General features: G+C 50.0%; 14 protein-coding genes across 14 annotated transcripts; 7 read left to right on the top strand and 7 right to left on the bottom strand.

Annotated features, from left to right (window-relative positions):
* Nucleotides 1-709: 709 nt before the first annotated feature.
* N7443_004345 (Casein kinase II subunit beta-1) lies at nucleotides 710-1207 on the bottom strand (the record flags this gene model as incomplete). Its single annotated transcript, XM_056884401.1, has 1 exon — nucleotides 710-1207. The coding sequence occupies one exon, from the start codon at nucleotides 1205-1207 to the stop codon at nucleotides 710-712; it is 498 nt and encodes a 165-aa protein (XP_056742679.1).
* Nucleotides 1208-1995: 788 nt separating this feature from the next.
* N7443_004344 (fungal specific transcription factor domain-containing protein) lies at nucleotides 1996-3933 on the top strand (the record flags this gene model as incomplete). The annotated part of the gene is made up of 1 exon (XM_056884400.1): nucleotides 1996-3933. One exon carries the CDS (start codon nucleotides 1996-1998, stop codon nucleotides 3931-3933), a length of 1938 nt encoding a protein of 645 aa, XP_056742678.1.
* A 91-nt stretch (nucleotides 3934-4024) lies between these two features.
* On the bottom strand, nucleotides 4025-4711 carry N7443_004343 (uncharacterized protein; the record flags this gene model as incomplete). The annotated part of the gene is made up of 1 exon (XM_056884399.1): nucleotides 4025-4711. One exon carries the CDS (start codon nucleotides 4709-4711, stop codon nucleotides 4025-4027), a length of 687 nt encoding a protein of 228 aa, XP_056742677.1.
* Nucleotides 4712-5012: 301 nt separating this feature from the next.
* N7443_004342 (Branched-chain-amino-acid aminotransferase) lies at nucleotides 5013-7110 on the bottom strand (the record flags this gene model as incomplete). Its single annotated transcript, XM_056884398.1, has 7 exons — nucleotides 5013-5877; nucleotides 5934-6091; nucleotides 6145-6299; nucleotides 6352-6496; nucleotides 6548-6658; nucleotides 6707-6948; nucleotides 7002-7110. The coding sequence occupies 7 exons, from the start codon at nucleotides 7108-7110 to the stop codon at nucleotides 5013-5015; spliced, it is 1785 nt and encodes a 594-aa protein (XP_056742676.1).
* A 612-nt stretch (nucleotides 7111-7722) lies between these two features.
* Nucleotides 7723-8703, bottom strand: N7443_004341 (DNA repair protein RAD10; the record flags this gene model as incomplete). Its single annotated transcript, XM_056884397.1, has 1 exon — nucleotides 7723-8703. The coding sequence occupies one exon, from the start codon at nucleotides 8701-8703 to the stop codon at nucleotides 7723-7725; it is 981 nt and encodes a 326-aa protein (XP_056742675.1).
* Nucleotides 8704-8886: 183 nt separating this feature from the next.
* N7443_004340 (mRNA-binding ribosome biosynthesis protein NOP4) lies at nucleotides 8887-11084 on the top strand (the record flags this gene model as incomplete). The annotated part of the gene is made up of 2 exons (XM_056884396.1): nucleotides 8887-9356; nucleotides 9416-11084. The coding sequence occupies 2 exons, from the start codon at nucleotides 8887-8889 to the stop codon at nucleotides 11082-11084; spliced, it is 2139 nt and encodes a 712-aa protein (XP_056742674.1).
* Nucleotides 11085-11321: 237 nt separating this feature from the next.
* Nucleotides 11322-11814, bottom strand: N7443_004339 (putative progesterone binding protein; the record flags this gene model as incomplete). The annotated part of the gene is made up of 3 exons (XM_056884395.1): nucleotides 11322-11500; nucleotides 11555-11650; nucleotides 11706-11814. The coding sequence occupies 3 exons, from the start codon at nucleotides 11812-11814 to the stop codon at nucleotides 11322-11324; spliced, it is 384 nt and encodes a 127-aa protein (XP_056742673.1).
* A 364-nt stretch (nucleotides 11815-12178) lies between these two features.
* On the top strand, nucleotides 12179-12427 carry N7443_004338 (uncharacterized protein; the record flags this gene model as incomplete). The annotated part of the gene is made up of 1 exon (XM_056884394.1): nucleotides 12179-12427. The coding sequence occupies one exon, from the start codon at nucleotides 12179-12181 to the stop codon at nucleotides 12425-12427; it is 249 nt and encodes an 82-aa protein (XP_056742672.1).
* Nucleotides 12428-13072: 645 nt separating this feature from the next.
* Nucleotides 13073-15559, top strand: N7443_004337 (putative general amino acid permease (Agp2); the record flags this gene model as incomplete). Its single annotated transcript, XM_056884393.1, has 6 exons — nucleotides 13073-13416; nucleotides 13791-13819; nucleotides 14009-14231; nucleotides 14288-15023; nucleotides 15079-15455; nucleotides 15520-15559. The coding sequence occupies 6 exons, from the start codon at nucleotides 13073-13075 to the stop codon at nucleotides 15557-15559; spliced, it is 1749 nt and encodes a 582-aa protein (XP_056742671.1).
* A 227-nt stretch (nucleotides 15560-15786) lies between these two features.
* N7443_004336 (uncharacterized protein) lies at nucleotides 15787-16323 on the bottom strand (the record flags this gene model as incomplete). The annotated part of the gene is made up of 1 exon (XM_056884392.1): nucleotides 15787-16323. One exon carries the CDS (start codon nucleotides 16321-16323, stop codon nucleotides 15787-15789), a length of 537 nt encoding a protein of 178 aa, XP_056742670.1.
* Nucleotides 16324-16533: 210 nt separating this feature from the next.
* On the bottom strand, nucleotides 16534-17614 carry N7443_004335 (putative JmjC domain protein; the record flags this gene model as incomplete). Its single annotated transcript, XM_056884391.1, has 2 exons — nucleotides 16534-16554; nucleotides 16616-17614. The coding sequence occupies 2 exons, from the start codon at nucleotides 17612-17614 to the stop codon at nucleotides 16534-16536; spliced, it is 1020 nt and encodes a 339-aa protein (XP_056742669.1).
* A 528-nt stretch (nucleotides 17615-18142) lies between these two features.
* N7443_004334 (flavin-containing monooxygenase) lies at nucleotides 18143-20092 on the top strand (the record flags this gene model as incomplete). Its single annotated transcript, XM_056884390.1, has 3 exons — nucleotides 18143-18360; nucleotides 18415-19809; nucleotides 19861-20092. 3 exons carry the CDS (start codon nucleotides 18143-18145, stop codon nucleotides 20090-20092), a joined length of 1845 nt encoding a protein of 614 aa, XP_056742668.1.
* A 282-nt stretch (nucleotides 20093-20374) lies between these two features.
* Nucleotides 20375-23025, top strand: N7443_004333 (transcription factor domain-containing protein; the record flags this gene model as incomplete). Its single annotated transcript, XM_056884389.1, has 6 exons — nucleotides 20375-20511; nucleotides 20663-20762; nucleotides 20862-20907; nucleotides 20957-21693; nucleotides 21749-22000; nucleotides 22057-23025. The coding sequence occupies 6 exons, from the start codon at nucleotides 20375-20377 to the stop codon at nucleotides 23023-23025; spliced, it is 2241 nt and encodes a 746-aa protein (XP_056742667.1).
* Nucleotides 23026-23819: 794 nt separating this feature from the next.
* Nucleotides 23820-24941, top strand: N7443_004332 (casein kinase II subunit beta; the record flags this gene model as incomplete). The annotated part of the gene is made up of 1 exon (XM_056884388.1): nucleotides 23820-24941. The coding sequence occupies one exon, from the start codon at nucleotides 23820-23822 to the stop codon at nucleotides 24939-24941; it is 1122 nt and encodes a 373-aa protein (XP_056742666.1).
* Between the last annotated feature and the right edge of the window lie 2156 nt (nucleotides 24942-27097).

Genomic DNA, 27097 nt, shown 5'->3' with positions numbered 1-27097 from the left:
TTCCCAGGACAAACAAGTTGTTTTGGGTATTCGTCATGCCCACTTCACGAACATCTTCCAGGGAGGCGGATAGATTTTGGCTGCTGTCCATCTGCGGCTGAACAACCTCATCCACGCCGGAATATACGCTCGTCGTCGGTACTTAAGCCGAATCACCGTCCTTTGACCGAAGAGCCATCATCGCGTTTATACTATACCCTTGTTGTTTGATTGATGGCGTACACAGAAGATTCGGTACAAGACAAAGTGCCTCAAGTAGCGAGCTATGGAAATCGGCGCTTATAGCCGTAAAATCAGACACTGCATCGCGCGTCGATGGCCAGGAAATTAATGCCCATTGCACGTTAAAGCTAACCTGGGACCACGTTATCACTCCGATCTTGGTGTTGTTTGAGGCCCGCGAAGCGTAATTTATTGCTATACTCCGACACGGCCATTTTTTAGAAACATAGCTTGTCAGCCGGCTCTAACGAATTCATCACGGCTCATGTCGACTTTATTCATCTTTATCAATGAAAAAGAACGTTGGTCATCTTATGAATTGATTTTTGGACTCGTTCAAATCCACCCTACATACCACAGCATAATTATTTGACCAAGGAAAACTCCAAAACATCCACGGTGATAGGTTGAAGTTTTAACATATACTAATCAGGCTGTATCGAGAGGCCTCTCCTTGATTTGAAGACACGTGCCGTCCCTAGCAGTCTCAAAAAGCTCCTTTATCCTTCCAACAAATCTTCACATCATCATCAGCGCGACTCCAACTGATTGTAATAAGCTCATCCACATCAACCTCGCCCAAGAATTCATCACCAAGAGCATTACAAGTAATGCACGCCATCTTCCCATCCTGCATATCGTAGACAGCCCAGACTTTCACGCGAATAACATCGCCCGGCTTGACCTTGTGGCTGTGAACAGCCTTGTCTGTGGCTCTGGTGTAGAAAAAGTAGGCTTCCATACTGAGGAAAATCCGATTCTCATTAATTATCACAAACATTGGGACGACCGTTTCTTGAGCATCCGCATGAACCAAGTCATAATGGTTCATAATGCCAGTTGATCCGAATAGAGTTCCAATCTCAGGGTCGGGGATGACCATCTTGAGATCATCATGGTAGAAGCTATGTTGGAGTTTGTAGTCTCTGGCGTTGAAAGCTGCGATATACATGAGAAATTCTTTGAGCGACAGGAGAGGCGGCATGGCAAAGTTTTATGGAATTGGATAGAAAGCAGTTGGGTAGATACGTATTGTGGAGCAGAATATCCGGCTTTTCAAAACTTCAAGCCAGGCATACCTCTCCTGATCGCCATGGCATGTGGAAGAGCTACACTTATCGGGACCACATAGTAAGGGTCAAAAGAAGCCGATGTGGTCGTCTCCCTTTCTTTGTCGCCGCAGTTTTCTACTAAGAAACGAAAATCTAGGGTGCTCCTACATGAAGCGGTACTATGAACTATAGAACTAGACCACTAACTTCATCCGTATTATAATAGTCATTGTAAGCTTTTCATATAATGATCTTGAAGAAAATTTCAGATTCTTCATGTTCTCTTCTACCTATGAACTATCTAAGATAATCACTCGGCTCAGCACGGATTCGGCAGGCAAGTCCCCACATCCAACTCCCCACCTCTTTCCCACTTCACCCACCTGCATTTCACTGCCAGGATTGGTCGATGCACGCGTTTCAGGATGAGCTCATTGGCAAATCGACAAGCGGAGGAATCGACAGCATCAAGAAGATTTGCATGTAGACAGTGCAATAAGCGATACACCAAGTTGGAACATCTTCGCGTACGTTTTGCCCCCTGAAGCTTTCTGGTGAACACCCACTAACAATACCTAGAGACATGAAAGAACCCGTACGCCTTTCGATAGTCATTTGTCTTCTTTTCAATACTAATCTAGCCATAGACTCAAATTCGAAGCCTTTCCATTGCAATCAATGTGGCAGATCTTTCGGGCGCCAGGATGTGCTGGGAAGACACATGAGACTTCACGAGAATGACACTCGAGACCCGTCCACCACGCTAGAGAATGGCCAGCCTCACCGTGGTCAATCTCAAGCTCCAGCACCAATCAATTCTGTTACTGGAGCACCTGCCTTACGTCAGAGCAATCCCCTTGGACAGCCAACCTTCTCTGAGCCTCCCAATTTCTTCGAATCCGACAACCTACTCGAATGGCTCATGTCCGATATTAATGGAGCTTCTATTGTCCCACTTCCACTGATAGACTTCCCTGGAAGCTCAAATACAACTGACAACTTGCACTTCCCTGTCTCTGCAGACATGGAAGCGCAAGTTGCACAACCGACTCAGGGTCCTGGAAACATGGCATTGGACCAGATCTACAAACTGATTGACGACTTGTCAAGGAAGCTGAATTCGGATGTTCATCACTCTGGATTTACGTCTGCTTTCCTGGATGCTTCTCTTCATGAATTTTTCAAAAGAGTGTCTCCGAGTTTTCCTGTCATCCATGAGCAGACCTTTTCACTTCAGAGATCAATACCACCATTGCTCCTCAATATGGTCGCCTTGGGTTCACTATTTGTCTGTGAATCAGGCGCCGTAGAGAAAGGCGAAATGCTTTGGAGATTGGGACATACGGCAGTTGCTACATCCTGGCAGACCTTGATTGAGATTCGGGGACTGTGGGATGCTTGTGATGGAGTTCAGCTCGTTTTAACCGCTCTCCTGGGACAGACATACGCATTGTTATCAAGCAATGTCAATATTCGAACAACTGCATCGGTTTTTCACGGACTGGGCTTTTACTGGGCAAGAACATCGGGCATGTTCTCTGTTCGCGATGTAGTATCCGAAGGAATGCCGAGTATCGAGTCACCAGATGCAGAGAAAAACGCTGTTTGGCGAAGCTGGGCCGCTGCAGAAGTTCAACGCCGAGCGATTTTGGGTCACTATGTTCTTGATGGCTTGATCTCACAAGCGTCTGGCTCTCCAGCTAGTGCGCGACACCTGATTAATAGTCTCGAAACCACCTGTTCGGAGACTGTCTTTGCTGCGGAAACTGCCGACGAATGGATTTCTGAAATGATGCGGTCGACGTCAGTCCGAATACCCGTGTCTGAGGCATTTTCTCGCGTTTTCTCCTCAGGGTATACTACAATGCCATTGCAGCTTTCGCAATTCTCAATATTTGTTATTATCGAGGGACTTCAGTCTCTGATTTCTGATCTTCACGAGGTTCGAGGTGTAGTCTTTGGCACTGTTTCTCAGCAACAAGTCATCAGAGCCTTGCTCAACATCTATGAAGGTAACATAGCATCCCTTTCACCGTCCCCAAACATCCATCATCTGCAGATTCTCATCAGGTGGCATTGTGTTCTTATCGAAATGACGGCACCTTCAATATCAATCTACCGGTGGCTCTGCAATCGATACCAGCTACCGCAGATGCTTGGCGGGATCCACGCCAAAGGCAGTGCTGATCATCTTGATCTGACACACTGGACTCGACGAGCAGATTGCTACCGTGCTGTGTTACATGCAATAGCAATCACTCGTCTTTTGAACGACCTTCCACTTAGCCAAGCTTACACGATGCATATACCCACTGCTGTGTTCACATCTGCAATGGTGATGGCAATCATCTGTCTGTTAAGCCAAAGCATGATCAGAATCCCCGCAAAATACAACTGGTTAGATGTATGGTCTCGTCAGCTGATTGAAAACGAAGTTGAAGAATTTCCACTCCAGAGTCCAAGCATGGAGGATCTTTTCAAAGAGTTGACCTGTGATGGAACCGATACCATCGTATCTATAAATCTGTTGGATGAAATTAATTCTCTGCAGATTATTTTGAGGACTGTTGCATCAAAATGGGGGATTTCAGCTCAGATGGAGGACATCATAGGACGTTTAGCGACACTCGCTCGTGAGCGTCATGATCCACCGACGTGAGTAATTGGCACTACGAAGAACGGGTATAGGTTTCCGCTAGAATAGACCTAAATTCTGAAGTCTATCTTGAACAATGATTTCATAGACCCAATCACAGCTTCTCTCCCGAGTCCTTCGAGTACTTTGCATATAATTCCGGCAGAACAGTAGCCAGGATAGCCATCTCCTCTGTAGCATGCTGCATTAAGCCCATTGCAAACTTCTGTGGCACATTGGTCTTCCTGATCTCCGGGTCCGTAATTCCTTCCACATCTCCCAGCCAAAAGCGAGATCGCATCCGCACACCATCAGGTTCGTCCTTGATCAAGTGGATCAAGTGTCCAACATAGACTACATTGCCCGTCTCGTCATCCCACATTCCAGTACGTCCACACACTGCTGTGGAGTACCCGGCCTCTTTAAAGGCGTCCTTCCAGTTGGACCCGAAGTATTCACTTGGATCTTTAAATGAGATCTTCAGCTTCTGTAGCTCACCTCCAATATATTCATGGACGAGATGGTGGCCGCCAATGTATGTGCTGTTGTTCTCGCGGGGCCCCTCCCAATCGGAGAATACATGGTCGCGTGGATGCCAGATCTTGTACTGCTCCGTGCTATGGATCCAGCCAAACCACCAGTCTATCATTGCACCGGTGCTACCTTTCATGTAGGTTGATGCGGCAATGTGACAAATGCCATCTTCGGCGTAGGCCACACCCGCTTCCATAGGGAGGTAGGGGTTGGCGAGGAGGAGTCCTGCATCTTTCACGGCAAGGCTTGCTGGTGGAAAAGAAGTCATGACGAGATGAAAGTTTTGTGTTTCAGATTCGAATAAAGAGGATTGTAAATATGTACTAAAAGTAGGTTTAATACCTTGGGGATCGCGTTCTTAATAGTTAACCCGGGGAAGTGGGGAAGTGGGAAAGGGCTGATTCCGCAGCCGGGATGGGGTCAGAACGAACGCGTCACTCGATTTATATCCGAGGCCCACACGATCGAATGATGGCTGAGTCTACATCCAGGCGGTAGGTTTCTAGTCATCTAACTGATCACGATGGATTCCGGGGTTGCCTCAGAGCTCATTCTCTATAAATAACGTTCTACCACCCCAAGTGTCCTTCCAACGACTTTAAAAGCTGGACCGTTCCACTGTTGCATGGAAGACATGCCAAAATATGTTGATCCGGGCAGACGAGAATGGCCTGTTTCTTCAAATTCATCAGCTCAGTCCACTTTTGTGCTTCGGGTCCGGCCTGAAGGGCAAAGTCGACTCCATGAACGATGAGTTTCATGGGCAAGACACCTGCGACTTCCCGGGGTAGTTCTTGGATGGCCCCCTCGATAATCCCTTTGAAATGAGGAGCTCTAGTCTCGTCCACAATGAGAGTAAAGGTGTCCAGACCGCATAAATCCAAGGTAGAAAACTGCTTCTTGCAGACCTCATCTTCCGATAACTCATGCACGTAGGAGTTATCAATGGCAGGTAATTGCAGTTTCTCACGAGAAACCTTGATCCAAGCATGAGGAAGCCGGGCTCCAGGGACACAGGAAGATTGGAAGTGAGACACATTAGTGGGGATTTTCTTGTCGCCGTAGACGTATCCGATGTGTAGGCCGAGATTGTCGAAATGCTCGCGCTGTCCTTCAATCCCTTTGTTGATTTCGATCATTGCATCGGCATCTTGAATATTATGGTAAAGATTCTGTCTGCAAACCTCGACATCTGGATCTGTCGTGCCAAGAGCTTTCAACAAGCTGAAGATTTGCTTTCCGTTTTTCACACTTTGGCTGGAGTTTACCAGTGCGATCTGACGGCGTTCGGACTGATAAGTGTCCAGTAGTTTGTCTCCGCCCCATCCTTGATGAACGGCGGCGAGCTTGTACGCAAGATTGTGAACGTCGCCAAGTCCTGAGTTCAGGCCGAGGCCGCCAGTGGGTGGGAAAGAGTGAGCCGCATCACCGGCCCTAGTAAGCAAGGGTCAGAACTCCGAATTCAAGGTACCCTTTTGATTCCCACTTACAAAAAGACCTGGTCAACTCGATACGATCGAGCCACTTTTCGACTCAAAATCCATGGTCGGTAGCTGAGCACATCGTATGGAGTCTTCATCCCGATAGACGCATCTATAACGCTGCGACAGTGCTCCTCGTTCCATGAGTCCACCGGATGCTTCTCAGGCTGCATGAGTATGGTCAATATCCCTCTTCGGGTAAATATGTGTGAAATCTCACGTCAAAGTTGCAAATCAAGACCTGGTTTCCAGACAAATCATAGCCGATGATGAACCCAGACACCACGGGATCCATAACCCAATGCAACATACCGACCCGATCTTTAATCACTGGCTTCAGGTCGGCGTTAAAGTGAATCGTCATCATGGTTTCACCTAAAGAGAACATTAGTTCTTTGTACAGAACTTCACTTCGCAAAGTACTCACATGTCTCTTCTCCTTCACAAGTCACGCCAAGGAATTTTCGAACAACACTTTTGGCACCATCACAAGCGACCACATGGCGGGATCTAATCTTATACTCTTTTTGAGCCCCACGGTCTTTGATAGTCGTTACAACAAAGCCATCACCCTTGAATATCAAATCAGCCTCCCTCTACCACTTTCAGATCTGGCAACTTACCTGCTCCAGGCTTACAAACGAGTGATTTTTGCGAATTTCAACAAGATCACTCTTAGCCAACTTGTCAGCAACTAATTCTTCAAAGGCCGGCTGGGGAATGTTGTGAATCATCTTTTCATAGTCAGCATAGCCACTCTCAACAGATATTCCAAGTCTTACTGTGGGAGTGTCATTCAACACTTCCTTATCCATTCGCTCATAGGGTAGCCGGCCGACCTGTTTACCCGCAAGACTGGTGATGAAGTTCACCCAATAGGCATCACCGCGAGGACTCCCGATTTTGCGAATCTCATTCACGTCGAGACCGGCCTGTCGGCAAAGTTCAAGAGACCTGGGAGAAAGCGCATGTGCTTTGGGGGCCGCGAGTCGTGTAGGATAGCGCTCGATGATCACAGACCGGACTATGAGATGTTAGCTGCTGTGTATACTCGAATGAGAAGTGATTTCTATGTACCATTTAGCTGTGCAAGTAAATAGGCAAGAAGAAGACCGGATGGCCCACCCCCTACAATGAGAATGGGGACCTCCTCGTGAAAAACAGAGCTGCTAAAGAGCGGAGACATTTTATCAGATAAGCCTTGAAACTTAGATCATAAAAACGGCAAGCTGAGCCTGAGGCACTTTGCAAAGTAGTTTCACCTCACAAGGCCGGTAGCTCGGCTGTCCACCTTTTAATGCTCGAGCCTCTGAGGGGTCCAACAAGGATGTCCCACTTCGGAAGTGGGGAAGTGGAGAACGTCCTGTTTGAGTCTATGCCGGAGATCTCGACTACTCGTAAGCCTATACACTCCAATTCCATTCGCTTGATATCGTTCATTGGTATTAGTTGACTGGTTTTTTAAGGGATCTACGACGCTGTCGTGACTTGTGAGTTTACATCAGTCCCCATATGAGTCCTCGAGGTCATTCTCCGACCATTCCGTACCGCTTATCTGGCAATCAGTAACTGGTATGTTCCCCAAATTGAGATCATGGAGGCATACTGTGATCTTCAGAGGCTTCAGCGTCTTTGCAGGCGCTGAGTACAACACGACTGCCGCCGTTGGACACAGTCTGTGGCTCATGGGAATGACAGTCCCTTGTCTTCTTCCCTGCAAGTGACGTCCTTCGAATATTTGAGGAAGCCTCAAATGGGATCATAAATCATACATTTCGTAAAGGTCCATATAAAATCTTCACCCGCCTGTGTCTCGTAACTTGGCTAGTGCAGCCATGACGCCCTCGCTCATCCCCTCCTCCGGCGGCGCCTCACTCGTAGAGTCTTGAAGAGCAGAGGTGTGGGCTGTCCGATGGCTCTCTTCCAATACGGCACGTAGTACCGCTTCGTCCTCGTCTATATCTGCGTTTTGTAGTCGTCGAGGCACCGGCGTTCTGCTTTGGCTTTTGGAGCCAGGTGCCGTAGCTTTCTTGGTGGTCTCCACCCTAAAGTCCTCCCTGACGGCACTGCACCACTGTTGAACCTTCTTCTCACCCCAGCCAGGTACCGCACTGAGCACCTCTGGTTGCGTGTTCACTGCATTCTGCAAGCTTCCAAATGTGGAGATCAGGCTGGCTGCATCCGACTTGTTGATAGTCCTAGGGGTTGTAACAAATTCCACCAGTGACTCCTTATATGATTGGGCTTGCTGAGTGCGAATTGCCGTAGGCTGTGCATATTCCGACGACTTGAAGAGTTCGAGGTAGTGGGCTGCTTCCGGAGCGGACCAGCAAAGGAACAGGGTGAGGTTGTTGATTATTGACGTCTTGGATAGCTCCTTTAGAGGGTCTTCATGATTGGGGATGTCGACCATGACCAGAACAATACGTAATTGGTATTTACCGGCGAGAAGTCGGACTCGGGAGTAGATGTATTCGGGGTGTAGACGATGGTATTTTAGGGAAAGAAAAAGTGCGCATGCCGTTGTACCGATAACATAGTCAGCTGGGATGTCGGCATATTCCCAGGGAAGGAGTTTAATGTGATTCAAAATTGGATTGCCCTTCTGTCGCGTGGACACGAGGATCGCCGATGGACCGGGTCGATTTGGAAGGGCCTGTGGTTTCGGCTGTTGGACTTTGAGTTGATTTGACGAAGACCCGGGTGTTACAGGAGTAGATGATCCGGCATTAGCTCCCTCTGGGTGAGAGCCAGAGTCGTCTGCAGATCGATTGTCCATGATGGATGGGAGGTACGACGATAAAGTGATAAAGCTCGCGCGCCTTATCAGCCCGTCCAGACCAACATTCACCGCCCTGGAACCGCAACAGCGTTTTTCTGCCGCCAATTTTTTTGCGCCTCTCGACTTTCGTTCGACTTTTGATTACACAAAGTCCAACGTTTGCGAATTCTTTTTTTCACAATGGTTGAGTCAAATAAGAAACGGCGTATCTCTGACGAGAGCCTCGCTCAAGATACAGACGCCAAAATGGAAGAAATCACCAAGACCGACAATCCAGAGGCCCCGGCCACCAAGACGAAGAGAACGCTCTTCGTTCGATCGCTACCGACCTCCGCTACCACAGAGAGCCTGGCCGAGTTCTTCTCTCAGTCCTACGTTATCAAGCACGCCACTGCTGTCATCGACTCCAAGACGAAGTTGTGCAAAGGATACGGTTTCGTTACATTCGCCGATCTTGAGGACGCCGAGAGCGCCCTGAAGGAGCTGAACGGAAAGAAGTTCGAGGGAAAGCAGATTCGCGTCGACTACGCCCAGGCGCGTCAACGTGAAATTGACGAGAAGCTCGGCAAGAGTGTTCCCTCTGCTGCTGGTATCAAGCAGAAGCAGGATCGTGCGGATCAGAACGCCGAGAACCAGCCCCCAAACTCATTGTTCGCAACTTGCCATGGAGCATTAAGACTTCTGATGATCTGGCTCTCCTTTTCCGCAGTTATGGAAAGGTCAAGTGGGCTACCCTCCCCAAGCGCAACAATACGCTCGCTGGTTTCGGGTTTGTCATTATCCGCGGTAAGAAGAATGCGGAGAAGGCGGTCCGAGAAGTGAACGGAAAAGAGATCGATGGCCGTCAACTGGCTGTTGATTGGGCGGTCGACAAAGAGGTCTGGGAGAAGCAGCAGGAGGGCGAGGAGAAGGAAGAGAAGAAGGAAGACAAGGACGTGGACATGGAGGACAAAGAAGATATGGAGACTTCTGCGGAAGATCCCGACGATGTAACCTCATCAGAGGGAGAAGACGATGAGGATGAAGATGAGGAATCCGACGAGGATGAGGATATGGAAGGGTTGGAGGATCTAGACGACGAGGAGGATGACGAGACAGAGAAGAAGCCCGATGACCGCGACGCATGCACAATCTTCCTTCGCAACCTTCCCTTCACCTGCGACGACGAAGCACTCTACGAACACTTCAAACAATTCGGGCCTTTGCGCTATGCCCGTATCGTCGTGGACCACGAGACTGGAAGACCCCGTGGCACTGGATTTGTGTGCTTCTGGAAGCCCGAGGATGCATTCGCCTGTACCCGTGAAGCCCCGAAGACACAAGAAATGCCCATCGGAGACAAGCAGCGTCCCAACCCTATGATGAAGCACTCCGTTCTGCAAAACGATAACTCCGATCCTAGCGGACGGTACACTCTAGATGGCCGAGTTCTCCAAGTGGCTCGCGCCGTTAACAAGCGTGAGGCTACAAAGCTCGAAGAAGAGGGCGTCTCTCGCCGCCTTGTTCGTGACAAGGATAAGCGTCGTCTCTACCTGCTGGGCGAGGGTACTATTCCCTCGAACTCTCCGCTGTACAAGAAGCTCTCTCCCTCCGAAATCAAGATGCGCGAGGAGAGCTGCAAGCAGCGTGAGGCCGTCATCAAGAAGAATCCCGCTCTGCACCTGAGTCTGACCCGTCTTGCTATTCGAAACATCCCCCGCCACATCACCTCTAAGGATCTCAAGCAACTTGCTCGTCAGGCCGTCGTTGGCTTCGCGACAGACGTCAAGGCCGAGAAGCGTCAACCCCTGTCTAAGGAAGAGCAGCAACGATCCAGAGAGACCATGAAGGAACTCGACTACGAGAGAAAGGCGAACAAGCAGGGTATTGTGCGCCAGGCTAAGATTGTTTACGAGACTCGTGAGGGCACCAAGGTTCCTGAGAAGGGCGGCGGTGGTCGCAGCCGTGGTTACGGTTTCATTGAATACGTTACCCACCGACACGCGCTCATGGGTCTCCGCTGGCTCAACTGCCACCCCGTTGAGATTCCTGCCAACCCCGATAACGAGGAGCGCGACACGAAGAAGCGCCTGATTGTCGAATTCGCCATTGACAACGCACAGGTTATCAAACGTCGCCAAGAATTGCAAGAACAGGAGAAGGAGAAGCTCAAGGCTAAGGAGGAAAAGAAGGCCAAGGAAGAGGCGGAGGCTAGGGAGGAGGCAGCGGCGAATAAGGGCACCAAGCGGAAGCATTCTCAAACTCGCGATGGCAAGGGTATGGGTAAGGGTCAGGAGGCCGAGGATGAAGAGGAGGATGAGGAAGAGAACAAGATTGCCAAACGCAACCGCATTATCGCCAAGAAGCGCGCGCAACGGAAGGGTCGCAAGGGCCGGTAGAGAGTTGGTTTATCGTGTATAGAGTGATGGTGATGCCTATATACTCGAGCATTGTCTAGGCAACTTTTTCCTGTATCTAATGAGCTGGCTGTCCGATACCACCCTGATTTTTTTTGGATTGAATAAAAGCATTGTGATTTAAAACCCTGGATTCGTAACTAATCTCCTCTTCGGGTATATTTTATGCAATTGACCCAGATCAATGTCCTGTAAATCCTACATACTCTTGATCGATATTTAGGCGTTCTTGGCACCTTCGACCTTGCCGACGATGTTGTACCGCTTGCTGAAGAAGGTGAACCACTCATCCAGTGTGGTCTTCTCCTTGTCGTCGAGATCGTACCAATCGGGCACACAGTCTTCGGGCTTAAGCGATGAGCAGGCGAGGGCGCGGGAGGGGTCCTTGCCGGCGAATACTAAATTCATGTCAGTGAAGCTGTTCCGATATAGATTCGGATGAAGAGACATACCGCGATATTGACCGGAAGAGCCGTAGGCAGCGTTCCGGGTCACATCAAAGACAGTGCCCTTGATAGCGACGAGAGTCGGACGGCTAGGGTCGGTGCCTGCGAATGCGAATCAGTCTGGAGGGATTTAAAGAATGAGCCGAGGTAGGACTACCATCGCACTTGGCCAATTCCTCCTGCGAGATGAGGTCGTCCTTCGGCGGGTCCAGCTGGACGGCCACCTTGGGCGCAAAGCGCTTGGACTCGGACTCGTTCCCTGTCATTATTGCTGTGAAGTTGGAGACTTAAGGAATTGACGGAAGCTCAGATCGTGGGGGCGGGGTTCGGCTGATTACGAACCCGGCACCCTGATTGCTCTGCCAGTGTGGATCATCTCCAATATGACAAGGATGAGATGATCTTGCGTTAGTCTATTATTACAGGCCATTTATGGTACCATTAAGGCTACCTAATTTGGCCTCAATATAGGATGTGCAGCCCATGACGTCAAATGTACTTGAGAACCTTGTGGCACGACGTCAAAGGTCGGTTGCGTCAGATGACCCTTGACTTCGTACCACTTGCAGTCTCGGACTCTCCATCTTCACTTTAACACTTCCTCGTGCTGTTCATTCTATAACCGAAAGCATGTCTTCCAACGCGCAATCAAGTTCGCAAGCCAGCTCAGCCAAGCCTCGCACACAAAAAGCAGTGCCGCGAGGCTATATTGATCCCAACCGGGACATCGTGGAAGACCAGGACCTGATCCATCATCTTTATTTTGAAGACAATGATCCTTTCTTCCCTCCAGCCTGGCTGGGAAAGGACTTCCTACTCCCTGAGCGGCGGCCCTCGAATGAGAGTACATCCAGCACTGGCTCCAAAGATGACAAGTGAGGTACCGGAGTGAGGACCTCCGCTGGGCTGTGATTCGGAGCGTAATGCTTGATTGTTATGTCGAAGCTTTGGTTCATATTGATTTGAAGTGTTACCTGCTTTGAGACATTGAATTTCTTTGCATATTGTGACAGGACCTAATAGGAGAACATGCCAACGCCAAACCCTTCGCTGGTGGATTGTTCTGTCTGGTTTTGATGATTTTAATGATTAGAATGATGTGTTACGTACTTACACTTTGCTATGGCACTAGGAGCTGAATTCGAATTACTGTACTATAACAAACATCTTAAAACTTCCATTCTTGCCGACGCCTGTGATTGACCAAAGCAAACAACTTCGGCCAGGGCTGCCGTGGAGGTATGTTGGGCGGGCTGACAGCACAGCCTAAGCCTGGAGGGTAGGGTACCCCTAATTTGCTCCCCAGCTCGTGCTACAGGTGCTGATCTCGGGAGCCCGGAATGGCTTGGCCTGAATATCACGCGTGGCTGATCTGCCAAGCAAGGGAAATACAGCGCCAAGGTGAGAATTTTTTCCGTGTTGTTCATGTGCTCCCTTATTTGGCGATGGATTTATATCCTCAATGTCTCTCTCCTTCTACGCAACAGTAACTGTCTTTCCCGCCTATAAATGACATCCTTCAACATGTTCCATCCAGATTCAAAGCTGGATACAATCTCTCACTCACCAATGACTGCCGCCATTCAACGCGCCGGTGCTACCCGCCGCCTGTCTGATGCCGAGTCGAAAACAATGAAGGCCAGAAATGTTGTCGAGACAAACGAGCAGACTCCGCGAGAAAGTCATGGCGACTCAATCAATGATGGATCTATGAAGCCAACCTTCGACCATACCCGCCGCAAATTGAAGCCTCGCCATATCCAACTAATTGGCATCGGTGGAACGATTGGCACAGCACTCTATGTTCAGATTGGTTCTGGCTTGCGCACCAGTGGCCCAGCAAGCTTATTTCTTGCGTTCACTATCTGGTAAGTGCAATGATTTCTAATTTTGTTTTGTCCATCCGTCCTTAGTTTGTCTCGACAATGCACTGGGAACTTTTGGTTTGCTTTCAACGCCGAAAGCAGGCTCTATTCATCTCAAACGAGACAACAACAACAAGAAAATGAGAGCCTCCTAATTCGGAAAGGAAAAGACAATATTCTATCAACCTCGAGCAAGTCCTCGGGCATGTAAGCAGACTTTTAGACCCCGGCTTTTCTCCATCAAACAATCAACATCAGTCGACATTCATCATAAGCCATACGCGCCACAGTGCATCTCTAGAGAACCCAATTGATTGTTCAAACAATCAAGGACCTGGCCCACTTTGGAACTAAGATCGATAGCTAACACTAATTAGGAGTATGGTGATTCTGATCATAACTGTTTGTATGAATCCTCATCTCCCTCATCGGCCCATATCAATAACCTCCCTTGACCCCATGTGGGTTTTACGATGGTGTTACGATGGTCAAAAGCACCTGTCGCTACTTCAAGCCCTTGCCTCTGCGACATATTTACTTTCCTACGGCAGAACTACCCCTTGGGTTCAAGGCTAATACCTACAATGCGATATAGGTCTGGCGGAAATGGTTACTTACCTTCCCATTTCCTCCCCGTTCATTCGATTTGCTGGCCGCTATGTCGATGAAGCACTCGGCGTCGCCGCCGGCTACAACTTCTTCATCTTCGAAGCCGCCCTCGTGCCTTTTGAGATTGTCGCTGTCAGCTTGATTATCAACTATTGGACCAGTGCGATACCAGTAGCCGCAATGAACGTGATTGTTCTTGTGCTCTATGCGTTCGTCTCCCTACTCCCCGGTGGCATAGTTAATATTCCCACTAAAATTCGTCTAGAGTGCTCAACGTCTTCGCCGTGAAATGGTACGGAGAAGCAGAATTCTGGCTCTCCTTAGGCAAAGTGCTCCTCAGTACTGGCCTTATCTTCTACACATTTATTGTAATGCTAGGAGGAAATCCCCTCGGCGACCGATTCGGCTTCAGATACTGGAATGAGCCCGGGGCATTTGCAGAATACTACAAGACCGGAGATACAGGCAAATTCCTCGCTTTTTTATCGGCTCTCATCACAGCCAGCTTCACTATCGCGGGACCCGATTATGTGTCCATGGCTGCTGGAGAAACTATCAACCCTCGTGTTGTACTACCAAAGGCATTCAATGGGGTCTTCTATCGTCTCACGGCATTCTTTGTTCTCGGTGTTCTATGTGTGGGTATTCTGGTTCCCTATGATGACAAGGAAATGGCCTCGGCTTTTGATAATGATAAGCCTGGTGCTGCGGCTTCACCATATGTCATTTCTATGGATCGACTGCATATTCCTATTCTGCCCCATATCGTCAATGCCGTTGTTTTAACGGCTTCTTTCAGTGCAGGGAATAGCTACGTGTATTGTGCTAGTCGCAGTTTGTACGGTCTTGCGTTGGAAAGAAAGGCACCTCGATTTTTGACCAAGTGCACTCAGCAAGGCGTACCTATCTACTGTGTGGCTGTTGTTCTTCTCATTGCGCTGCTTAGCTTCTTGCAGGTGTCTAATGGTGCTTCAGTTGTACTCAACTGGTTTGTCAATCTTGTGCGTATCAACTCTATTGCCAATGTGGCACCAAAACAAATACTAAAACAGCTAGGTCACTGCCTCCCAACTCATCAACTTTTCTGTCGTCACCTTCACCTACATCCGTTTCAAGAAGGCACTCGATGTCCAGGGGGTTTCACGGGATAGTTTACCATACAAGAGTTGGTTCCAGCCCTACATCGCCTACATCGCCTGCGCCTCCACTACGATTATGGCTTTTGTCGGTGGCTACACGGTTTTCTTGCCTGGTAAATGGTCAATTCCTACATTTCTCTTCTCATATACCATGATTGGAGTCTTTCCTATTCTTTATTTCGGGTGGAAGCTTTTCCACAGAACGAAGTTCTTGAAGCCTGAAGAGGTTGATCTAATTAGCGGTTTGGCGGAGATTGATGAGTATGAGAGAGAGCTTGTGTCATTGCCTCCAAAGTGAGTTGGAACCGTGCTACTTGCGTGTGAGTTTCACGTTTTCGATGACTGACATCACCCGCAGGAGCATTCTTCATAAGTACATCAACAAGCTGTTCGACTGATTCGGTGGACTGTTGATGGACTTTTGCATCAATCCTTGGGTTATCGCAGTTGATAAAGACAGTAGTATGCCTGGTATTTATCTATGAGACCACCAGAAGATACAACCAACTCTACATTGTGGAGAATGACCATGGATCCAATATGTCAAAATATAAACGAATGCGCTTAAACACCATTCAATGCCATATACAATTTGTAGTACACTGTCCTTCCTAGAAATCAAGGTCTATTCCTCGCCCCGCGCAGCCTTCAAAGCCTCCAAACGCTGCTTATTCCGCTTGCCGATGATGCGAAGAGTGTTTTTGCGCTCAATCTCGGCCATCTCCTCCCAGTTGCTAATACGCGACAGTGTTCCATCAACATTGACGACCATGGGGCCCAAGTGGTCAAGCGTCACAGATGAGCCGCCTTCGCTGAGGTCAAGCTTTGGGCCGGAGGAGTCGCTGGGTGGGAGGGCGAGACGCTCCTGAGATTGTTGCGCTTCTTGAGGCTGGGACTCGTTCGGTCCTTGTGACTGAGCAGCGGACTCGGGCGTGGAGTTCGATTCTGAAGCCATTGTGCGTATTTGAGTGTGTGATTCGGTGAACTTATTGAGTGGCGTGCACTGAGGGAAGAGGACGGTGTATAGGCGGGAGCTCAGTGTCTGGCCAAGATGCGCCGGAGTGTGCAGGGTAAAGGCGGCAGGGGTTGCGGCGCGTATTAGAGCTGGGTTGAGACTTAAGTGAAGAATGGCGGCGCGGAAAGCTGTGCGCGACAGGAGCATGCTGATGATGAGGGCGTGGCAGATGTCTGGGGAAAAGAGGGTTGAAAATGACGGTGGAGCCGAGACGTTTCTAGAACTGCCCGAATTACAACGTTACTATTTCCCAGCCGACAACCTCAAGTTTTGATTTTGTACATATCGCTTTTGAGATATTCTCTATTCTCTATTCTCTATGCTACAGGTTAAAAGGGTATATTATTTCTTGGGTCTTCATCGGAACCACCAGTTGACCTGCGAACCAGAAGTTAGCGAGGCATTACCTTGAGCTATCATCATGCAAATGAGCACTTACCGATGCAGTCACACCCTCTCCCACCCCCTTGATACTATGCCACCATCCTTTAGGGATAAAGAGGCCATCTCCGGTCCCAAGATGAGCTTCATACCCCACTCCGCCATCTGAACCAGCAGACGCCGGGGTACTCCACACCATCTCATCCAACAGAGCACGCTCCTGTCCTTGCATCATTTCCTCGCCTCGAAAGGCCGCGGCGTCTTTCCCCCCACTCTTGCCCAGTTGCTGCCGAACCGCAGAAAACACGGCCTGTCCGTCCGTCGGAGTTAGTAGTCTCACAACCTTATGCCCAGCGAGCTGAATGAAAAGATTCGGATTGGGATCACGGTGCAGAGGGGTATATGTAGGCGGGTGTCCGATCCAGACATTCGTGTCATACACATCACCCTTGCCAGCCTGTGCCACGATATCTGGGATTGGGAAGTCTCGTCGCAGGACCGGAGGTAGATCGAGGAGCTGGCACTGGGCGAGATACAAGCGACTCGATTGTGGTGAGTTATCTGCCATGCGCATCCACTCGAGAAACATTGTCAGCGGCGCGTGAAACTGACGGAAGCTCAAGAGGTCAGTCCCGCCATGACGATGCGAGCCCGGGTCGCCAGATGGATTAGGCGGAGATGTTTCAGTGAGCTCTAGCGGTACAAATGCATCGCCGGCATGTTTCTGCAGGTATTCGATATTTAGGCGAGTTGTGGGCTGGCTTGGGGCACCAGAGGAGGGAGTGCAGCTCTGAAACCAATTCTTCAAGGCCGGTAAGTCATTGAATTTCGATCGGGGAAGGATAGCGGGCTGCTCGGGAGCATAGCATTTGGTACGGAAGGTATCGACGCTGGCGTCTTCGAGAGGTTCAAGGGAACGATAGCGATCGACCGACGATGCGGAGAAATTGCGCGAACTGCGCTCACGTAGTGGGCAGAGGGTTGATCGCGGTAGATCAGTCGAGAGACGCGCGATTCTCAAGATTCGATATCCAGAGCGCCATTGTTGAAGCTTCATTCAGGCAGCTAGGGGGAGGTGTGGACAGCAAAAAGATCGCGGGAGCGCAAACACGGGCTGCGGTGCCCTCGCCCCAACCCGGATTCTGTACATATGAGCTGTAGAAGCATAGACCAACGCCCTCATATGGTAATTTCTGACTTCAGGTCATTAATGTTACTGGCTTGTTTTCAGACGAACTCACTTAAGCTTTACTTCTTCCTTTATGAAGGATGAACCCATTTCACGCTCGGTAATACGAGCACATAAGTGCCAAGACCCCATGGCATGAGACAAATTACCGAGGTTTCCAAGCTGCCCCCTCGTTGATGGCTTGAAACTGGTCCATCCTAAGATCTGACTTCCTCTGGCTTCTACTTATCTTGTTTATCTCTCTTATTCACTTGACTGAATATATTTCGCTTAGATCGCCGTAGGTGCCTGGGCACCTTTCACATGTTGTACCACATTCTTTCTTCGGTGGATTCCTAAGTATCGTCTGCGACAGCTTCAGACCATTGATCTCAGGCTGAAGCATCTATTCTCGCGATGCCTTCGATCGCAAACATTCATAAGCGCCATGCTTATGGTAAGGATGCCCATACCTACTACCCTGTGCTCATTGTTGGTGCTGGGGAGTCAGGCGTGGCTATGGGATGTCGTTTGAAAGAGGCTCTTGGAACGGATCAGTTTCGGATTTTTGAGCGCCAGTCGGGTATCGGGGGTACATGGTGGATTAACCGGTATCCTGGCGCCGCTTGCGACATGTATGTATCATTTGCTTGGCTTGTCGCTCATATCTAACTCGGTTCTCGTTGCAGCCCGGCTATATTTTACTCTTTTTCTTTTGCGCCGAAAAAGAACTGGTCGACACTTCACCCTTCTGGTCCTGAAATTGCACAGTATCTCGCAGATGTCTGCGAAAAGTATCAGATTGTCGATAAGATCCAGTTCAACACCGACGTGAAACATCTTCGGTGGGTCGAAGAGGATGAGGAATGGGAAGTCACCTTGTCTCATCTTGTTCCCGGCACGGGTGATCTTTCTAGTTATGACCGGGAGCAGCTTGCCATCCAGGAAGGCCCGCATAGTGTGTACACCAAAATGGAGATCGTGCGAGCCAAGGTGGTGGTCAGTGGTGTCGGAGGCTTGGTTGAACCCAAAACTTGGCCAAAAGACATCCCCGGGATCGATGATTTCCAGGGCAAGATCATGCACACGGCTCGCTGGAACAGTGATATTGATTTGCAGGACAAAGATGTCATCATCGTGGGCTCGGGCTGCAGTGCCGCCCAGGTGGTCCCTGAGTTAGCTAAGCCAGAGGCTAATGTTCGCTCCATCACACAGCTGATGCGCACTCCTCCGTGGGTTCAACCAGATTTGCTACCACCTCACTTGCTGGTGCAGTGGGAGAAATGGACGCCAATTTTGATGACCCACATCCCTGGACTAGCACGATTCCTGCGCAACACACTATTTTGTATGCTTGAAAGGAACTTCTTTGCCATGTTCACAGATGGCGCATATGGTCGTCGACAACGGCCACGGCTCGAGAAGGCTTTTCTGGAGCATATGCGCGTGCTGGCCCCCAAGGAATACCATGAGATGCTTACCCCTAACTACAGCCTCGGTTGCAAGCGGCGTATCATCGACGGTACTTGGTACCGCAGCTTGAACTCATCTAACGTCGAGCTCACCACTCAACCATTGACTAAAGTAAACGCTAAAAGTGTGACACTGGGTCCGGGCTCGCATTATCCTCCCAACCAGAAGGAAGCCTCAGACGAAGTGAGAGAGGTCCCAGCGGATGTGATCATTTTGGGTAATGGCTTTGAAACTAACCAGTGGCTCCATCCACTAAAAGTTATTGGGAAGGGTAATAAGGATATGGAGGATCTCTGGGCTGAGCGTGGAGGTGCTCAGGCCTACCTGGGCATCGCAGTGGATCAATTTCCGAACTTCTTCATGCTCTTCGGGCCGAACACTGCCACCGGCCACACGAGCGTCATATTCGCGACCGAGAATGCAGTCAACTATTCGCTGAACTTCATCAAGCCCATATTGGAGGGCAAGGTCAGCTCGTACGAGATCAAAGAGGAAGCCGAGCGGGCTTGGACCAAGCAAGTGCAGGACCAACTGCAGAAGACTGTCTTCCGACGTGGGGTGTGCTCCAGTTGGTACATCACTGCGGATGGCTGGAACTCGTCGACTTACCCGTGAGTATATTACACGTGCTGGCTTTGTGCTTACGCTAACTGGGATTTTAGATTTTCTCAAATTCATTACTGGCTGCGGTGCTCATTCCCAGTCTGGCGTCACTGGAGTGCGAAGCAGACTCGTAAGGGTGTCATTCTGCAACGGATCTACAAGGCCATACAGCTCTCTGTGCTTACTGGTGTTATTATTGGATTTGTTTGGCTTCGGAAGAGCCCGCAGCACCGAAGCCAGATTCTGCAGACGCTGATGGCTGGCAAGAACTGGATTATGTCGAAAGCATGAGACTCCCGACCCTGTTAATACCTGAAATTTCCATGGATCTTCGTTGGAACATCGAATTTTTAGTCTGAATATAGTCTTAAATATAGTTCACGATTCTCGTGTTAACAAAGTATAGCCGCGCCCACCAATGAATCTGCATTTAATGAGATGAGTCAGCTCTAAATCTGGGGAAACGGCAAACCCCGCGAGGAATCTCTCCGCACTCGATTGCCGCCATTTGCCTCAAGTGAAATCCCCCAGTACTCTTACGTCTGGTGTATCATGACTTCGGAATCACCTCAGATGGAGAAGACGCCATCTCTGACTGGTCCTGGCGACCAGTCGGTCACTCCGACTACCGAATCAGCCAAGAGGAAAGCGGAACAGGCCAACGGAACGCAAATGCGCACAAAGCGGAATCGCTACATCTCTATCGCGTGGTATGATAATGGCCTGATCCCTCCCGAGCCGCCATATCCCGGCATCTTTACTTGTTAGGTCTGCAGTTAGCTGCAGAACGGCATTCCTTGCAGTGTCATGCCATGCCGCCTTTCATCCAGCGCGGAAGAACAGAATAGGCTTCCCGTACAGGGCTAACGAGAAGCTCTGTTTAGCAACGAATGCAAGCGCCGCAAGATTAAATGCAATGGACAAGTGCCTTGTCAGCGATGCGGTCATCTCAACTTGGAATGTATGTGAATTAATCGCCATGTTACCGCCACTCGCAAATGAATATGGCCAGCTTTTCCCCCGCTCGGAATCGGATAGCTTGAACTGACCGTCAGTCCAGGCCGATATGCGCCGAATTGCTGCAACAACAATTTTAAAGACTCCGAGTAGGTTATGAAACTGCCTCCGAGGCTTCTTTTAGATACTAATGCCCAGTCAGCGAGTTTCATTCCATGAGCTCACAGTTGACCACTCTTCAAGATCAAGTCAATAGTCTTTTCAGCAGTTTGAGTGATCTTCAGGCTCAAAAATCCGCGTATGAGTCCCCGCCCTTTGATGTTCCTCGAGATGGATCCCAGTCCGTCTTCACTCCCATGCCAACGGGCATGTCAAAATCGCGTTCCCGACATCCACGTTTCCATGGCCCGACAAGCTCAGCCTTCAACTTCGATGTCGCAAAATCAAGCCTCCAAAGCATGGGTATTGCGGAAGATGGAATACCCGACGAATTGACAACTGCGCATGTCACCCCGGCGGGATCTCCTCCTCCTCATCTCGTTCCTCTCATACCTACGATCCATCCTACTAAGGATCCGATTTGGAGTATCCACCGTGAGGAGGCTATACGCCTTTGTAAAGTCTACGAAGAGGAAATCGGCATTATGTATCCTATAGTGGATATCTCAACAGTTACCAGCCAAGCTAACCTACTATACACGTTCATGGAAGCTGCCACGCGGACCGGTTTCGCGCAGCGCGCTTTTCCCGGTGCTGATGGTCTTTCGGACGATAATTCCATTATTCTGAAACTAATTCTCGCAACCACGCTGGTCGTAGAAGGGGGCGGTCAAAGCGACCTCGGGCAGCGCCTCTTTCTTACCGTCAAGCCTGTCATCGAGTCAAAGCTGTGGGAGCCTCATGACATCAAGAACATTCAATTATTTGCTATTGTGGTACGTCAACGTTCCTTCTCCATCTTCTTGGAGTGGATCACTCATAGAATCTTAGGCTACCTACCATTTCCATACTGATGACGATGCTATGGCCTACCGATTGATTGGCCTGGCTGCGCGCATGTGTCTCGAACTGGGATTGCACCACCGAGATGCCGTAATGAAATCATTCCCACTCGAAGATCAGTGGAATGCGATTACTCGCATCTTCTGGACCGTCTATAGTTTGGATCGGAGGTGGAGCTTAGGCACAGGTTTGCCTTTTGTGATCCAGGACGAGGACGTAGATCCTAACTTGCCCGAGCCGGTAATTACTCCAAGCTTTATATAATGCACTATGAATCTAACCTTTCCTATCATCAGGACGCATCATTGCCATATTTGCGATGCATGATCTCATACAACCGGATCAGCTCGAAGATCTGGTATTCCGGCCTTGGCTCCGAAGGCACCACCGATATTCGACGAGATGAAATTGGCTACCTCGACTACCAGGTCTTGCAGTGGTATAAACAGGTCCCGGATGAACTCAAGTTCTATCCCGTGGAGTCCCCGAAGAATGGCGAGTCTGCAAGCCGAGGTATGAGGCGTCTGAGGATCCTGCTTTACCTGCGTATGAACCAGCTGCGCATACTCATCTACCGACCCGTACTTCATTCTGCTGCGAGTATCGCCGAGGATCGCGGTCATGCACAAACAGTGGTGGACGTAGCCAAGGACACGGTGCGAGTTCTCACTCGCCTGAACCAGATGTCCGATATCTACCGCACGCAGCAGATCACCTTTAACTACTTCCTTGTCGCTGCCTTGGCTGTTCTTTTCCTTGCGGTATGCCATGCCCCCGCTGAATTCAATCGCCAGGTTCGTGATGAGTTCTACATGGCTCTGGACCTGATCAATGGGTTTAGCACCAAGTCCTTCGTGTCGAAGAGGCTGTGGAAAACTATCAAGGGACTCCGAAAAATTGGAGAGAAACTCGGTGTCTTTGCGCGGAATTTTGGCACCGATTCGAATGATCCTCACTCTACAGCTGCAGTGGCCATGGCAGGCCTCGCAGGACATCCGATGGAAGACATCTCTGTGTATGGGCAAACGAACGGATTCAACGAACTGGGGAACAGCCCTATGAATGGATTGCAGATGAGCCACGAGCTGACAAATCTATTTGAAGCGGTTGGGTCCTTCAGTGGCTTCATGCCTAGTACCAGTGGTCCCGATGGGATCAATGGGTTCGTTGGCACAGATGGGGAAATCCATAATACCGGAGAGGGTCTTTCTGGAGTCCTAGGTGGTGAGGAGGAGTTTTCTCGACTTATCCGCGATCTGTTCTAGCATTGTATATAAGACGATAGCGATTAAGTAATGAGACAGTTGGGTCAGTATAAGTGTATATAGTTGAAGGCAAAAGATGTCGTCCCATATGTCGTTCACGTGACGGCCACCTTCCTCTCGCAGCCATTTTTTTCCCTGCCAAACTTATCGCTCTAGAGTATTGTCAAATCATTCATCGATCGGCAGATCTTCAACTTACTTTGTTGCTCTGGACTTAATCTACGAGGCCAAAGCATCCCACAGCCCCACGAAGCGAACCGAGCCGAATCTAGTGTGAACTGTGCGATCGGCGAATACGGTCCTGAGTGAAGACTGATCTCGCCGAGCCGTGTTGAAGAAGATCTCGGTATTCTTGTAAGTGAAGCAATGTGTTGAGTATGCCGAATTAGAGGCTGATAAGATGATGGTGGGGCCAGAGAAAGATACGGAGTTCTCGACTTCGCACAACCTCCCCCTCCCGCACAGTTGACTGCGCTTCCCGACTGAACACCACCTCAACCTCGGATCCATGAGCTTCGGTTCCGCCATCCAATTGCTCTTATTGTAGGAGCTTCATCACACCGATCTTCCCACTTACACCCACGCTTCGTTGATCCCTCCCGACCGCCCCCCCAGCCCCCTCGTATTTCGTGTGACGAGATCGCTTCGTCGCAACCCTTCTCCAGCTCTTTACCTACAATCTCGGCAACGTGTCGAGAGAGACAGGTTCGGCGTTGGCCGACGGCCTCGACAGGCTGGATCTGAGTCAACTGTCTGAATCAACCCTTTCGTCTTCCGTGTCCGCCTCATTCGATATGTCGTCGTCAGAGGGTGCACCGGAGTCATGGATCTCCTCATTTTGCTCGCTGATGGGTCACGAGTTCTTTGCGGAGGTCTCTGAGGATTTCATCGAGGATGATTTCAACCTGACTGGTCTCCAGTCGCAGGTGCCCAGATATAAAGAGGCACTGGAGATGATTCTCGATGTGGAACCTGAGGATGATGAGGAGGAAGAAGAGGAAGAGGAAGACGATGACGACGAGATCTTGGGCGATGAGCGCCCAATCGAATATCGGAGGGCAGGCGATCGGCGACACGCTCGCGTGGCCAGCGATTTAAGCGATATCGAGAGCTCTGCAGAATTGCTGTACGGCCTTATCCACCAGCGGTACATCACCTCGCGACCCGGTATCCAACAAATGCTGGAGAAGTACGAGATGCAACATTTCGGCGTTTGCCCCCGTGTCAACTGTAATGGGTGCAAGGTGCTCCCCGTCGGCCGATCTGATACTCCCGGCCAGGAAACCGTCAAGCTCTTCTGCCCCGGCTGCATGGACATCTACACACCTCCTAACAGCCGCTTCCACTCTGTCGATGGGGCTTTCTTCGGCACCACCTTTGGCTGCCTTTTCTTCATGACCTTCCCCGATCTGGACATTGGACCTCGCCTGGACGCTTCGCTCGCGTCCGCCATGTCACGAAACGCCTCACAACCGAACCGATCCCCACCCCCTCAAGTACCGTTCGAGTCACCCACGCCGGAGGAACAGCCGCTAGAAGTCAACGGCGTGCGAACATCTAATTTCTGCCCGGGACTCGGACGCGGCAAGATCTACGACTCCAAGATCTACGGATTTAAGGTTTCCGAAGCCTCACGAGTCGGCCCCCGCATGAGATGGCTGCGAATGAAGCCCAGGGATATGTACGAGCTTGATGAAACCGACATCCACGAGAAAATGGTTGCGCGAGCTGGACCGGGAGAGCTTGCGGCACAACAGCAGGGTGACAAAGACGGTGATATGGAAATGAACCCCGCGCAAGCTCAAGAGGCGGCCATCGCAAACCGGAAGAAAGCACCTATGCGTCGGCGGCGGCGAGAGGCGGCAGACCCGACACCTTCGGATCGCATGAGTGTTCAGGGAGCTGAAATCGGTTAAGGGAAATTTAATCTAGTGCAGACTTTGTCACATTTACAATGGTTTCTTCTCGAATGTTTAGGACTGGGTCTTTCCTGCATCTTTTAACAGCGGCAGCAGGCAAGGTCAACATGCTCATGTCGGGAGCGCGAGCGGGAATTGATGACAATGACGAGTTTGATTATTTGCTTTGTTTGTTTCAATGGGATGTCTATTTTCTTTCTAGACCGCAAGGGTGTCGGGGAGATCTGTAGAAGGAGTCATTAAATTCGAGATCACCAGGCACCAGACACCAGGCGTCAGGCACCAATTACTCAAGTATTCCGTAGAGTTCGCCTTCTGATTTCACGGATTGTGCCTTGCACAATGCACACAGAACGCCGGATGGCCTCGAACGAGCCATTCAAGACCGCGGACAAGAGACGAGGCTGCATGAATTCGGTTCACCCTCCAAGAAGTCCATTTGAGATGTCCAGCACACAAGGCCACCCCCTCCCTTGGCCACGAGACAAGACAAGACAAGACAAGACAAGACCATGAAGTCCAATCCCCTTCCGGTCTACCCGACACAGCGAAGTGACACTCTGGAAAGTCACCGAGAAGCTCTGAGAGCAGGTCACGCCCCCGGATTTTTAGCAGATGCTGCATCTGGTCTTGTTGTCAACCCGTCACGGTAACCGTAGCATAGCCAGGAACACAGGTAACAGCGGATCGGCCATGTCGTAGGCAGTCACATTTAAAATGCACAGTCGCCCATTGCACTTCCAAGGTTCCTTCGGTCTTTCTTCCTGTTTGGGATATGTATAGGTTAGCACCTTTGATTTTCAATCAGCCAGGAACGGGAATGGGGGATGGGGAATGGGGATGGGTGACATGTACCGAGTGATGTACCAAGCAAGATAGCTTCATGCTACTCATTTGGCTCTACCCCAGGTCGTACTTTACCGGCCTTGAATTCCGGGAGTTAATGAATTAGTTGCCTCATGGTGCCGATACCGATTGACTTCTCCATGCATGATCCCAAGTCACTGGCCCAACCAATATTCCCATGTTGGTAAGTTGGAAAGCTAGAAAGATTAAACCGACGGATGTCCACGGCTGTTTAGTGCTCGGGTCAAATCTCGGCGACGCCGGTCTAAAGACACGCACCGGGTTTCCACGTCGGGTGCCCTTGATTTCTAATGACCTGTTAATTGCTTCTGGCAACCCGGTTCGTTCATGTTCGAATCCCGGCAAACAAAGCAGTACGCCACTTGCGAATCATAAAGCGCCATGCGAAGGTGCATGTCACCTGGCGCGTAGAGCAGGATCCTGGCGGGTGATGGAATCACGATGGATCGTGTAACCATGAGTCACATGGACTAGGCATGGTAATTTTGAGTCTCGGGATCTGTCCGCAACCCACTAAGAAACCTCGATCAAGTTGCTAATCGGGCAGAACCCCCGAAAACCCCCTTTCACTTGCGAGAGCTATCACATCATGGACTAGACCGGCGATGCCCAGCACCGTATCGAGTACGAAAAACGAAAACATGAATCAGCCGTTGGCCTGTGGGGCTACTGGAATTGACTCAGTAGGCTCCCCGATCTGATAGGGAGACGTTTCGGCCCCCCTCCGATGCCCGTGTCAACCATGTGGGAACTTGGTCTGTTAGTGTCCCCGATAGCTGAAGAATTGGGTCCAAGCTGTTGGGTTTTGACAGTCCTACATTGTACTTTGTTGCGATACGGGCCTTGCTCTCAAAGGTCTCCCCTGATCTGCACGGCTATCCCTCGTCACCCCTTTAGCTTTATCCAATGTTATTTTCTGCTTCTCTTTTTTCTTTTGTTTTCTTTCGTTTTCTTTTGTTTTCTTTTGTTTTTGTTTTTGCTGCAAACCCAATTTGACACTCGGTTATGACAAGCGAGAGCCGAGCTCCTGATAAGAAGGCCAAGCATGCACGCTAGCCTGCAACGGAAAAAGCACAAACAGATTCCAAACCCCTCCCCAGACGTGCATGAGAGGCTTGGGGACATGGGTATGGGGTTGGGGGCCATACGAAGCACGTGCGGACGTGTGCGGACACGAAGGGCGTCACTCCGGCGCCGGGGCAACATTTCAGCCCTCCGCTGGTTACGGCCGAAACTAGTGTGGAAGGGCCTGGGAGCCCTAGACCTGTATGATCTCTTGGTGTGCA

This window comes from Penicillium atrosanguineum (genome assembly GCF_028827265.1).
Source record: "Penicillium atrosanguineum strain IBT 20685 chromosome Unknown utg000003l_segment0_segment0, whole genome shotgun sequence".
NCBI lineage: Eukaryota > Fungi > Ascomycota > Eurotiomycetes > Eurotiales > Aspergillaceae > Penicillium > Penicillium atrosanguineum.
The sequence above is the reverse complement of the archived record's forward strand: the minus strand, read 5'-3'. Positions and strand labels throughout refer to the sequence as shown.